The 14,604-nt window shown below is 35.7% G+C and overlaps 2 protein-coding genes across 6 annotated transcripts in view; one reads left to right on the top strand and one right to left on the bottom strand.

The window, feature by feature from the left end:
- LOC106050970 (cellular tumor antigen p53) overlaps positions 1 to 14,604 on the bottom strand; it is a 46,049-nt gene that overhangs the window by 18,822 nt on the left and 12,623 nt on the right. For 2 of the 3 annotated variants that reach the window (XM_013206072.2, XM_013206070.2), the window contains exons 4-5: positions 9,571 to 9,690; positions 8,872 to 8,977 (exon numbers count right to left, since the gene is read on the bottom strand). In XM_013206072.2, coding sequence (XP_013061526.2) covers positions 8,872 to 8,977; positions 9,571 to 9,690 — 226 coding nt within the window. Of the gene's footprint in view, positions 1 to 8,871; positions 8,978 to 9,570; positions 9,691 to 13,629; positions 13,966 to 14,604 lie in introns of those variants that run through there. The other variant, XM_013206073.2, reaches the window with a different exon arrangement.
- Positions 6,300 to 14,604, top strand: part of LOC106059143 (WD repeat-containing protein WRAP73-like) — a 43,890-nt gene continuing 35,585 nt past the window's right edge. Inside the window, exon 1 of one of the 3 annotated variants that reach the window (XM_056007340.1) lies at positions 6,300 to 6,488. Coding sequence is in view for 1 of the 3 variants with exons in the window: in XM_056007339.1 (XP_055863314.1) it covers positions 14,332 to 14,400 (69 nt within the window). In the remaining 2 variants the exon portion in view is untranslated. Of the gene's footprint in view, positions 6,489 to 14,196; positions 14,401 to 14,604 lie in introns of those variants that run through there. The other 2 variants (XM_056007339.1, XM_056007341.1) reach the window with 2 other exon arrangements.

Genomic DNA, 14,604 nt, shown 5'->3' with positions numbered 1-14,604 from the left:
GCAAGTTCGATCCTGTCGCCGGTTACCAAGGCAGGCTAGGACACGAGCAGACCACAAACACTCGCACGCACACAGACACACAACGCAGATAAACGCAATACTAAGGGTACTACGGCACTCTCAGGCCCGAGAGAACCAATCAAGTGGGCTGGGAACATGGCAGTGCAGGGGAGAGAGAGGGTGGGGGGTATAGGCCAGGTCGAGAGTCAACGGTAAGATTGGTGGTACATTTCGCCTCGCAACCACGCGGCAGTGCCAGCTCGCATGGCCTCCAGAACTTTGGGCTTCATTTGCAATGCATTTCCTACTAGATCTCTTAGTAATGGTTTGGACACAATCAATAACAAAATACAATCAATTCTATTTTTAAGTGGTAGAATTTATACGAAACAGACGTAGCTGCCTCGGTGATAAGTATATGGCAGTTTTGATTCGTTGAAAAAATGCATTACTTTCTAGTTTTATATTTTGTAACGTCTGCTTGGATGGTTTCCGCTCTCAGTGTTGACGCAAAGCGGAGGCAGGTTAGAGAGCGGTCAAACTAGGCTAAATGACAGGGAAAAAAAATGAGGGCAGGATGTTGGAAGGAGGAAGAGGCTTTGAAGCGTGAGCACCCCCGCCTCCCCCTTAAATAGTCGACAAGGATCGATCGTGTGTTGAGATCTAGATGGTGTGCCTATCGATTCCAATTTACAGGTGAAACATTCCTGGCAGAACGCGGCACCAATAACGGCTATGTGGAGAACACAGTGGCTGAACCACATTTGCGGTTGTGTGAGAATACATAAATAAACCATCCCCAAAGTCCTGCACCGCTTTGTTTTTCTTGATTACATAAGTAACTCTCGCTGCTTATACTAACAATGCGTTGTAATGGACTTCTCAAGTTCGCGTTAAAAGTAGCTATCACTCCTAACGGACTTGTTGAAACAAGTAGGCCTGGCCTATCTAACGTTTTATTGCAGCCTGGACATAAAAACTCTCAGAGCGTACGTCTTGACCTATTTTTCAATTTTCCGAGTAATGCTAACAGTGATTGTCCAATCGACACACATTTTGTTTGTTATCTATGATTGAAATTGTGTTTCCTTTTGAGTCCAAACTGACAAGACTGAATGCATATCACCTTTAATTTCAAATAAAATCTGTAGACCGTGGTTTTACTTAATACAGCAATGGATTTTCTTTATAAATATAATGGCAACTAGATCTAACACCTTACAAACCTTGAGATCTATGGGGGGCAGGGGATATTTTTATGGCCGAAGGTTGACCTGGGTGTCACTGTGGCCAACACAACGACCAGGTTCACATCCTAACAAGTCTTCACAGAGATTCACACTCGAGAGTCCTCTGTTCGGAACCAACCGTTTGAGCCCAACCACGCCCCACACCTACGTATCAACAAATATTAAGCCTCTGTCTACTTTGTACACATTGAGTATTTGGTTGGTCATTGAACAACGGAAACATCGTGTCAGACTTGGTTAATGGACGCTTGGACAAATGACACAGCGCTTGAGGCGCGCAGCAAACCTAAACGTGAAATATCGTAGCAATGACAATGGCCAGACTGGATAAAATCTGAAAGTCAGGTCAAAAGTATCGATTCACTTCCGGTGCAGACTTTATTTGTATCTGCATCAAAGTCAAGACAATTGATTCCTGATGCTAATTGAAATCTAAGTAGAGAATGTTGAAATGCAACGCAGGCTTATTCCACTTAAAGACATTTGCAAACTGTTGACACATAAAGAACAACTGTTGATAACTGGCGACATAGAGGGGGTGAACTACTAGAGTACAAGCAGAATTAGAGTTAATAAAGCTCTGGAAATCTGTGGAGTGTAAAAATATATGCAAGCTGGCCTAACAGGCATATCTCTAGAAATATTTGAAATGCCAGGTTTAAGTGACGTCAAATTTTACGAATGTAAAGACTTCAAGCCAAAGTTTGCCGGTGACCAAACAACTTTCTAGGGAGATCGTCACTGGACTAACTTAGTTTTATTTCATTTGTAGCGAGAACACCAAAAAAATCAATGGGGGGGAGGGGGGGCACTCGGTGAACAGTCCTTGCGACAATATTCCCATTTGATTAATCGGAAAACTGCGAAACGGTCACGGTCTTTCCGATAATTAGGTCAAACGAAAAACGTGACTTTCCGAGTTCAATTAGATTGAATGGCTGAGAGTCAATCTAATCAAAACTAATATCACTATTAGCGAAGAATGCAAAATGAATCAACGTCAAATAATAATTTTAAAAAGTATCAACTCAAATCTCCCCGTCTATCCCAGCCACCTTCCCAATGTTGTTGAAATATATAAGCAGGTCACCCTAGATATCTCAACCTCAGACGTCCAACATAACATAACATACTGCATGAGTACAATAGACGTGATACACGTGATGTCGTGTGCACAGCCTTCAGAGAATACACACCAACCTGAGGCAGTGTCATTGAGAACAAGATTTGCTAACAAGCAATTCAATACTCAATAACAAAACATACGAACAAATAAAAGAAGAACGGATTACTTGACAGTAACACTTTTATGTACTCAACTGATAACTACAGTAACATTGTATCTACAGTGTTGATTACTTCACAGTAAAACACCATGCACTCATCTATGGATTACTTTTACAGTAACACTATTATGAAGTCAACTGATAACTACAGTAACATTGTATCTATAGTGCTGATTACTTGACAGTAAAACAGCATGAACAGCTCATCCATGGATTACTGTACAGTAACACTTTATGCACTCTACTGTTGATATAATTTGTCGTTTACACACACAAACACAAAAATACAGATCTAATAATGAACAAAATTAATATTAAAAGCGGATTCGATCAAAGTGAAACCTAGTAACTACATTGAACGCTAGATCCGTATAGAATGCAGCACCACACCACTACAGGCCGGGCCAAGTGTTTACCGTTATTCCTTCCAGATAAAACGCCAGCATGTTGGACACAAGTTGACCACGTGAGACACCAACTGGACCAGGGAGTGAAATGATGAAGATCATTCACTAAAACAACAACGCGAAATGCGACACACACACACACACTTCCAAGACAAAGTATTGATTACAAAAACCCAGAGGTTTCCCCGGGACACAATGAGTCGTCTTCATACGCATAACTAGATTGATGAGCTAGATATCAATCGGAACCAGGTACAGGTAGGGCCGACCGAAATATCTGTGAAAGTGGTGACTTAAAATAAAAACTAGATCTAGTACTTTAAAGAAACAAGTATCACAGTAGAGCCACTGTATGTCTTAATATCAGAGTTAAACAATGAGCAAGGGGAAAAACTCATGACTTTGTGCTATTTGGTGAAGAAAGGGGGGCAATTCCAATGAGTCAACAACTTTCAATAATTAGTGAGCAGCTGACGTAACACTGATGCTGTGTGAGGGGTTTGGCAGGAAACATTTAGCAGACGATAAACGAGACATCAATTAATAAGAAGATCGTAGAGGAAGTATGGAATCTAAATAGAGTATTTGTATTCATAACATAATGTTACATACATAATGTATACATAACTCTTTAACATCAAAGTCTACCATATGGAATTGAAATCTATATCTATTATACAATGTGCCGTTCAAGTAAGTGTATGCATGCTAAATAAGTGTATACATGCTATGCTTTGAAAAATCGACCATTTCTACAAGTCCACACACAATAAATCTGTACGTGGTGGTTGCATGGGAAGCCGGTACCTGCGCTGATTGGCTGCTGGTCCATTAGTGTCACGGGATACCACCATCTCGCCCTGTGCCGCTGTGGTCTAGATACAACACATCAGTTTAATTAGTTCCCAGAGACATTCAATCAATGATTAACGGACAGCTGTCGAAAAACGTAGGCTTCACAGTATGCCACACTAGCATCAACCAGGTGGATCCTGCTAGGGCGCTCCAGGTTCAAATCCCAAACACGTTTCTTTTTTTGTTTATGACTATTGATTGAGGTTTTTTTCAGTTGAAGTCTTGGAGAAACTTGTTAGTAAGACTTGATCAAACTACCGTTTTACGTGAGCAGATAAATGAAAGACCCCCCTCGCACAATCTCAATAGATTCAATCAACCTGACTGCAAGCATCAAAGGCTCCTCACGCAAACACTGGCGCTCGTCACAGAAAATCAATAGCATTGAGTAAATATCAAGGAAATATCAATAAGACCAGAGATAGATGACCACGCCGAGAGGTTGGGGGGGGGAATAAATACTTGCGTGGGTGGAGGAGAATGGCGCTCTTGTAATAATCAAGTTCGCAAGTTCGCAATGGGGGCGGGGGGGGGAGTTAAATGGGGGAAGGAGGACCAGGAGCCATGCAACAATCTGTTTAGCTGAGATAAATGTAAGCGGCCAATTCGAACAGCAGACTATGGCAAGATATATACGAAAGGATCTGAACAAACCATTCTAGACATTTTTCGTTTGCCTAATAAATCTGAACTATGAGCAATGTTTTCAAATCTACGCAGACAGGGCATGCGGGAGAATAACTTTGAACTAGACAAACAGACAAAAGTTTGTTGTTCGTAAAAAAAAGTTATGAATTCATTGACATACTTAGTTGTTGTTAGGTGTTCACACAATGATGCCTGTCACTCAATGTGTAGCCCACTAGCCTTAATACAACCTTAGATTTAGGGTTGTGACTTGTTTGCTTTTTTTTCTAATGCTTATTACAATTTAATATTTTCTCTTCATGGGAAACTGTCGAGCACTAGTTTGAGAACCACTGTGTGTACAGTACAAACACATCACTCCAAGAGGAAATAAATAAATGAATCATTTAAACCACAATCACCAGCCAATTATCATCTGTTATCTGAATACGTCTGTTGCTATCAGAAACACTTGAAACATTTTTAAGTCCAGTCAGTGACCAATACAGTCTGGTTCTAGCTATCAAACACGATGGCGTAATGACGCATCTATCCTCACTTACACTTGAGACCCAAAGCGTTATCTTTACACCCTTCTCCCCCAACCCAGACCTTACAGCATGGAACAACTCGAACATAATCAGTCTCCGGGGAAGCGGTTCAACTGGAACTCATTAGCAGACGAAATGTAATTCGTGTCTCTGTGCTCACGCTACAATCTACTCCAAAGTGACTCGATCAAAAGTTGAAACACTGTACTGGAGACTTTGAAAACCAATGTTTACGAACTGAGTCTAAAGCATTTCACTGTCAATGTCATCACAGTGTAAAGACCTAACAAAAAGCCCAGTACATTTCGCGCGTGGAATGTAGCAACACCTCTCAATAGAGATTCAAATTGTTTGTACATTTCGCGCGTGGAATGTAGCAACACCTCTCAATAGAGATCCAAATTGTTTGTACATTTCGCGCGTGGAATGTAGCAACACCTCTCAATAGAGATTCAAATTGTTTGTACATTTCGCGCGTGGAATGTAGCAACATCTCTCAATAGAGATTCAAATTGTTTGTACATTTCGCGCGTGGAATGTAGCAACATCTCTCAATAGAGATTCAAATTGTTTGTACATTTCGCGCGTGGAATGTAGCAACACCTCTCAATAGAGATTCAAATTGTTTGCACCTTTCGCGCGTGGAATGTAGCAACACCTCTCAATAGAGATTCAAATTGTTTGTACATTTCGCGCGTGGAATGTAGCAACACCTCTCAATAGAGATTCAAATTGTTTGCACCTTTCGCGCGTGGAATGTAGCAACACCTCTCAATAGAGATTCAAATTGTTTGTACATTTCGCGCGTGGAATGTAGCAACATCTCTCAATAGAGATTCAAATTGTTTGTAAACTTGCCTAAGACACGTTCCCTTATCAGACCTTTCGACCTCTAGGGCAGATGAGGATATGGCCATCTGTTTCTTTGGCCAGCGATTTACGAGCAGGGTGACATGTGGCCAGCACAACAAAAAACAAACTATACTTTACCCAACTTAAGTCAGGTATTCATTAGAGTTGGGTGACACAAGGGCGCCCTAAAAATCCCAAAAGTCAAAATCCCAGCCTTCACCAAGATTCGAACCCAAGACACAGGTTCGGAAGCCAAGCGATTAACCACTCAGCCACCGCGCCCCAAAAATCGCCTAATGCTAGGTATTTATTTTGTATAGACCATTCATATACACATCAATTCTCCTAACAGCAGTTTAAGTTCACACAACTACATTAGGTTTAATCCTAGGCCAGTGATTTCAGCACTATTTATGGATTGTCACACGTCCCAAAGGAGAGAGAGAGGTGGGGGGGGGGGGACGACTTCAAATACAATGTTGCTTCAGGAAATAAAATAAACAAGATAGGAACATACAATGTGCGACATGAGAGACAAGCTCAAGAAACACACACAACATTAAATAAGCTACACAGAAAGCTATTCCTATAATCACATCAATGACAAAATGTATACATATCAAAGATCAAGGATTGGATTAAATTCTCTAAGGCCGAAAGGTAAGTCAAACATGAAAGATTGTGTTTCTTCTTTGACAACATGTATAACTGTAAGGAAATATTGCTTTATATTTGTGCATTGATCTGAAGACTGAAACACACACATTCTAATTTCTTTTTTTTTTTTTTTTTGTCTTAGGACTATTCCTTTTTTTTTAATTCATGAAAAGTAGATTTAATTGAATATATATATATATATATATATATATATATATATATATATATATATATATATATATATATATATATATATATATATATATATATATATATATGACGTAATCTTAAAATAACGACTTATAAAATTAACACTTTTAAAGGAGGAAAGATAACTCGGGAAGAACGGATTTCTAAAATAGATACACATTTAAGTCCCCTGATTTCAGAAAACTGAAAAGCAATACAAATGAAGGGCAAGGGAAATAACCACGTATATAGCTCTAACACATCACTACAAGTCTAGTTGAAAGCTAAAACCAAACTGAAATAAATAATGTAAAGTCAAAAGAAAATGGAGGGATACACCTTCGAGAGGTCACAAACTTCTAAATTTAGAGTAACACCAATGAAACAACTTACTGAAACATCTCTGCCAAGTTGTAAAGTATAAGGTTTTTACTAGTCAACATAGAGAGAGACAGTGAGATAACTGAGACTAATGTAGATGGGTGTATCACATATTCGTTTTGGAAAGGGTAAAATAATAGTTAACAATGACTGCTTAAATAAAGTGTATGTGGTCTACTGAGATATCTTTAGTCACTAAAATCTATGAAACTGATAATACTGAGGAAGTTGGCTTTTTTAAATTTTAGTAAAGACTATTAGTAACCTGCTGTGTCGATATCAAACAATTTGGATGAATTTTTTAGCAGAAAAGTTTTTTACTAAATAAATTGAAAGCTTCTTAACATGTGTAATAATAAACAGTTAATCAAAGCAATTACACCTGATACAATAATATATTGTCTTGTATACATTATATACATTTTACACTTTACCATATTGTAATCAGTCAGAATATCTAGATGAAAATTGTTTTACATGCACTTTCTTTCAAATTTAAATACCTACTATATCAAATTTTAGTGTGGAATTCATATAAGAACTTAAAAATATAAGCCAATTTAAAGGCTAGAATATTTGTATGCACTTTTTTAAAAATTGCTTTTATAGCATATTATCTTACAAACTTATTGCAAGCCCAGTGTGCTATTGTCCTATCTCATTTGTGGACCAGTGGGGGGAGGGGGTATCTGGGAGAAGGTTTTCATGCTTCCTTTAGGTGCTAAGTAAACAAAACTCTGCTAGAGTCTGGATTCAAATTTGAGCCCACTTATTTAAGTGGCCATGGGGTTAGGGCCTCAAAGCCACATAACTTTGTAAACTTTCTACATACATTCAATGTATTAGTGGACTGTTAACTAAAGTAAATCATAAAATTTTTAAATTGTATAACCTTCAGCAGTGTTTTAAAAGTTTCAGCTACAATGTTATTAAACAAAAGATCTAGTTCAAAATTTTGTTTTCATAGTAAATTCTCTAGTACAAGGAATGTCTATAAATTACAACAATCAAACATCACACAAAGATCTATGATTATTGTACAATGTATTTCTTTATCTCAATTCTATAGTAATTGAAGTAAAACATTAACAACTTAGTGTTACAATCAAGTTGTATGCAGTATTGAAATATACCTATCATCTATTCATTGCCTATTTTTTATCTATAAAAATCTGATAATTATGCATTGAAAGAGTGACACCCCAAAGCAAACCCTTTCACTGAACATTTTTTGGGATAGGGAAGGGGGAGGAAGTCAAAAGTGTCATCCTCAAACCTGGAGGAGTGCTAAGGGCAATTCTGTTAACAGTTATAGTATTTTTTTAGATCTATTAAATAAATCCAATAAGATTATATGATGCCAATGCAAACAATTATGTCTATTATTGATAAAAATGCTGAGAAAAATCAATCCCAGGTCATATTCTTACATTATTATGCTAAAGATTTATTTCAGTGGTGTTTAAAATTTAAAAAAAAAAAAAAAAGTTATTACTGTTAGGTAGGATCTTAACCTTAACATTGAGAAGAATTTTAAAACGTCTAGAAATGATTGAATAATTGAGTAAGTAAAATACAAACTGATCAACTACTAGTAGCTCAGCTTAGATGGCTAAAAACAGAGTAATCTTTTCCACTTGCACAAATTATGTATGGTACATAGGGTGTCTCATTAACAAGGCCATGCTCATTTTCAATTAACCTGGTACTTGTTGTTTTTTTTGTTTTGTTTTTCATCAAAGCAGTTTTAAAAAGAAAGAATTACACTACCACACAAAACAGCCTGACTCTTACAATAGTAAAATGAAACACTTACATTATCATAATCTTGGCGAGAAATTCGATACTTCTCCACCTCAAGAGTTGTCCTTTCATCACCATCATCAAACTCAAATTGTTTATCAGTTATCTGAGTAAAATCCCTAGAAAAACAAAAAGAAAATAATTATATCACACATGTAATGACTACACAATATTATGCAAATTTAAATCAATTTTATACAGATTTAGACCTGTACTTGATTGCAATAATTATTCCAACTAAAGGTTCAAACTTCTTTTAAAAATCAACTTCATTTAGAAGGCAATTCAGTAATTTATGCCACAATGTTGACTTCTTGTCTCTCTGAAACAAGTAAACTACTTCTTTCAGATCTTGTGATCTATAGAGCAGATGATGTATAAAGGGTCATCTGTTCCTAAAACCAACCGTCAACTAGGGTATCATGTGTCCAGCACAATGATCCACCTCTTTACATTCCTAAACTACCAATTTCTAGTACCCATTAGAGTTTGGGTGGACTCAGGGAAGCCCTAAAAATCCCAGTATTCACCATGAGACAGAGACCCTTCTGTTCAGAAACAAAGCACTTAAAAAAAAAACACTCAACTATCACACCATGTTCTCTTTTAAAGCCCAACAATATCAAGTTAATTTCTCTGAATCTTGTTACCTAATTGTATCAAATAAAATCATCAGCTGGCCAGTAAAGACTAACACCACATTTAAACTTACTGAGAACCAAATCCTTCCAAAACAGTCCAGAGGTGACTGAATGTCTCTTGAGACATGGGATCACTCAGGGTACTCTCAATGCTTGATAGCTGAGACATTGGAACTTTCACCTTGCCATACCTGAGCACATAAAAAAAAAAGTATAAACATAAATGTTATCATGTGAATCAACTGTTAGAGAATGACTAATAAATCTAATTAGTAGAATGGGAAAAAAGTGTTTTCTTCTTTTATATTTTTATACTACATTATCAATCTTCATATCTTGATTAGATCAAGATTTAAGGATCTTCTTAAGATCACCCAATCGAAATCAATGTTCTCACATCTTTTGGAGAGTGATCACTTAAAACAATCATAGTTCATAGCCTCACACGTTATTGACATGTGTAGTAATCAAAGGAAATATCACTTTCCCACATTGTTTAGCTAAAAAGTCAAACAAAAACAACTGATACATGATTTTGCAACAGGAAATAACAAGAACAGAAACAAAACAAGTTACATAAAAAAAAATTATATAAAAAGACAAAAAGACTTGTTACAGGGATTACTTAGCTCTCAATAACTTATAAATGATAGATTTAAAAAATGGAACATTTTTATTACCCCCCCCCTTCCCCTTCCTAGAAAAATTCTTGGTTAAGCACATATATGTATAATTAAATCTACTCAGAGTAATTATATAAAATTCCAATGATAGGCATATAGATCCAGACTAAGATGCACAAAATGTATGTTTATTTAACTCTTTAACGAATACACACAGTAATACCTGCTGACATGTGTTCAAGATATAAAATTACCTAGACCTCCAGTGCAAAGTTAATTTTAAAGAATATATTATATTTTGAAGAAACCTAATGGTCAAACCAGAGTTTTCCCTGGGTGGCTATTCAGCAAGTAAATACAAATCTTTTCCCAATGATATACATAAAATGTCAAATTTTTTGAAGATGGTTACAGCCGTTTTCAGTGTCCAGACAAGTTCCAGGTTTTGGCCATGAAAAGTTTGCAAGCTGATAAGAATTGTAAAAAAAAGTTCCTAAGCTCACTCTAGGAATATTGTAAGTAGAATAATTTTATAATAACAACAGTATTTGAGAATGGGGAGGGGGATTAGCATAGTGGTACTGTGTTCCTAAATATATGTCAAGTGTTCATATTAGTAACATCTTTATGAGTGTGGATTACAGTCTGACTAAGTAAATCTAGATCTATAGTCTTTATATAGTAGACTAGATCTAGAGTGACTAGACTAAAATAGAAATAATGTAATCTGTTACTTCATAAGTGCTAGACTCAACTCGAGCTTTTCTAATAAATAATGCAATGCTTACATAAAGTTTGTTGATTTTGAAAAGGCCTTTGATAATTTTGACAGAGAAGCTATCTGGGCAGTAATGAGACACTACGGGATTCCAAATAAAATAATAACAACCATCAAAAACCTTTATGATGGTTTCACCTGCCCAGCAGTCTATAGTGGCAAACTGTTAAAGGAATTCCCAGTCACAACAGGAGTCAAACAGGGATGTCTTCTTTCACCACTCCTGCTCTTTCTAGTATTGGATTGGGTCACAAAAGAAGCTTACTCTTAATTCAGGGAAAGGAATCCAATGGAGCTGAAGGAGCTGGAATTTGCAGATGACATCTAGCCTTATTATCGCACAGACTACAAGATATGCCAAAAAGGTCACAGCTTTAAGTGAAGCAGGAAAAAGAGTAGGTCTTAAAATAAACCAAAAAAAAAAAAAAAGCAAACAACAAAATGGAGACACAGAACTGGATTCTCAGACCACAGACCGAGTACATAGTTTTATATACCTTGGGAGTGTAGTCAGTATATCAGGTGGAACAGATGAAGACAATAAACACCTAAAACCAATATGTAAATCTGCCCACATCCCTAGCAAGACCAAAAAAAAAAAAGAGAATCTTTAACTCTAATCAACTCTAATGCCAAAGCAGTCCTACTGTATGGTTACCAACATGGATAACAACTAAAGCAACAACAGCTTTATATAGACTCTTTACAAGATCTAGTAGAGAATATAAGTCATATTAAGGGCTAGATCTAATACTTAAATTAGAGTCTCACTGACCTAAAAAGCTAGATGTAGAATTTAGATCCCGGGCACTTCTTCTCAGCCTCAATGTGAAGCCCAGGTGAAAACAATGCTTAGAAGAAAGGATTCGATAAAGGCTGATAAGGAAGCAAAGCAAGACCCCTGCTGGGGTGCCTAGGGATCAAGTCTATTAGACTAGAGGGAATGGAAGTGATCCCCCAACAACTATGTCCCTATAGTATCCACACACGTTTCATCAGGGGAAGGTTTTATATGCTAACACCCGCACAGCTGATGTGGTACAGAGAAGGAATATGAGAGAGTTTCCCCAGTGCAATCAGCTTCTAACCAAAGTGTCTTACGATGTTAGCCATCCACTGTAATAAGGATGTAAAAAATTACAGGTCATCTGCTTAGATTCCTCCCAGACAGAACAGTGGTTCAGATAGACAGATGGGAGCTTCTTAATTTTTTTAATCATTCTAACTAGATCTAGACCCACTCATTTCATTACTTTTATTAATACTTAGACTTAGACCCAAGTTAAAGTCAAAGTTGTTTTAATTTAGCCAGTAGATAAAAGAATATAATTAGGCTAGACTAGTATAGTCACTAGATCTGGAATTAGAATTAGATGACTACTCTAGCTAGACATAGATGACTTGATTATGAAGTTCATGATTATAAACATAAGGAAGAAGTCTTAGTCTTGACCTGTTTATAATCAGACCTAATCTGATCTACAATATATATACAAAAAAAAATGGAGATATAATAGACTATGGATCTTAGACTATTAATTAAATCTAGATTATTTTCTAGATCTAGATCTAAATAATAATGAAGTTTAAGATCTATAATATGCAGTATCTGACTACATCTCTAGATCATTATCATAAATCATATATTTACTGAGCTACTCTAGAATACTAGAGTCTAGGTCTAGACATCTAGACATTCTTGATCTAGTAATGCTAGTATTCTAATAATGTCTTCTCTATTCTCTATCTAGATTACACTACAGATCTAGATGTCTAGAGTCTAGATCTAGACCTAAAGTGACTAAAGATTACAGAGCAGATTAGTAGATTCTAGTCCTAAAGGCTAAAGTAGATCTAGAATCTATTTATGGCTAGATCTAGATAGTATATACATCTATAATCTATACATAGAATCTATTAGTAATATATAGCACTAGATGACTAGATCTAGTCAATATCTAAATCTAGATTATATATATTTAATTAATATTAAAAATTTCTTTTTTTTTTAAAGTAATGTAAATGTCTGTAGTAGTGTAGTATCTCTAGATCTATTCTATATTACTTTATAATAGATTAGATTCTATAGTCAGTCTAGTAGACTTACTAAATTACTACACTTTTACTACTTTTAGTAAGACTGTCAATTGCCACTCACTGTGACTCCGTCTCAGTCAATGATCACTTTTACTCAGTAACTTACTTAGAATTAGAATAATAGATAGATAGTCTATAGACTAGATCTATGTCTAGATCTATATATGAGTATCAGTATGTAGATCTAGATCTAGATCTAGTCTATTAGTCGTATAGTATTAGATCTAGTAACCAGTATACGGTAACTTACCGGGTAAGTATAACTCTATAAGTATAAGTATAGGACTAGATAGTAGATCTATATATCTATATTGACTATATAGAAATAATTATAGAACTAGGACTAGGAGAGTAGACAAGACAGAGAATCTACTTTTTTTTTCATCTAGATTTAGATCTAGATTCTAATTCTAGGGTAAAACTTCCCATCGACTAGAGATCTACTATCTAGGACTATGTTGTATGAATAATAGTATGAATAGGATCAAGAATTCAAGATCAAAACATTGAAAACTAAAGTCAAACCCAATGCTAGATCCATTTGAAGTAACGTCTGTATTATATAAGATATATAAGATAGAGAGTTAATAATTAAATAATTTAATTAGATATGTTAATCTATTTCTACGTACACAATATGAAATTTATATCCGAAAAATTCTTGTTGAGCTGGAAGCCAGATTTCCAACACACGACACGATAACTCTTTCAAACACAAACAAACAAAGGGTCAGTGTTGTAATAATCCGGTACTGTACTTGACCCCCAACTGCTAACACAGCTACCAGTTTATTTAGCACGTGCAATATCGAAATATACAAATATTTAAACACCATAGATTTTTCATTCTTTTTTTTGATTGCAAGATAGGTCTAGAATCTATATTTTATGTATAAGAGCTATAACTTTAACTAAAATCGTTTAAATTTTATGCATTACAGCTTCATACGAAAACTTATTGAACTATATATCCTCGCGCAAGGAATTATTTTTAGACACCGTGTCGACACGTAGTTAAGCGCGGGAATATTTCAGCAGCAATTGTTTTATTCACTAATTACCAAATTTAATAGATCACAATTCGTTAATATTAATTCGCTTTATGTTATTTTTACGTCATATTTATTTTTTTAAATAGATCTATTTGATATAAAAGTAATATTTAATTTCAAAAGAATCAAACGTATTTGCCCCTGATTAACTAAAACACATAACAACTAAAATGGCGGATTCACACATGTCAACACTTGAGTAAATGTACTAGATTTACGTCTGCGTGAAAGTTTATGTCTGTAAACTTTACCCAATATTATCGATGAAAATTCTTGATCAAAATGAATTTCTCTGAACTTTTCCGACAATCCACACAATTGTGTAATTTTTCACCTGATGGGAAATTCTTGGTAACTAATGACACTAGTCACTAGTATTCTAGTATTACTAGTAACTAGATCTAGAGTCTAAGTCTAACTAGACTCTAGTCACTAGACTACAATCATACTTCAATGTCTGCATCAGTGCACTATCAATCATCACTAGTCGTGACTAGACTTAGAAGTTAGACTCATGACTCATAGTACTAGATCTAGTAGTAGTACTACTAGTTA

Source organism: Biomphalaria glabrata, chromosome 13 (genome assembly GCF_947242115.1).
Source record: "Biomphalaria glabrata chromosome 13, xgBioGlab47.1, whole genome shotgun sequence".
NCBI lineage: Eukaryota > Metazoa > Mollusca > Gastropoda > Planorbidae > Biomphalaria > Biomphalaria glabrata.
This window is presented reverse-complemented; position numbering and strand designations above follow the sequence as displayed.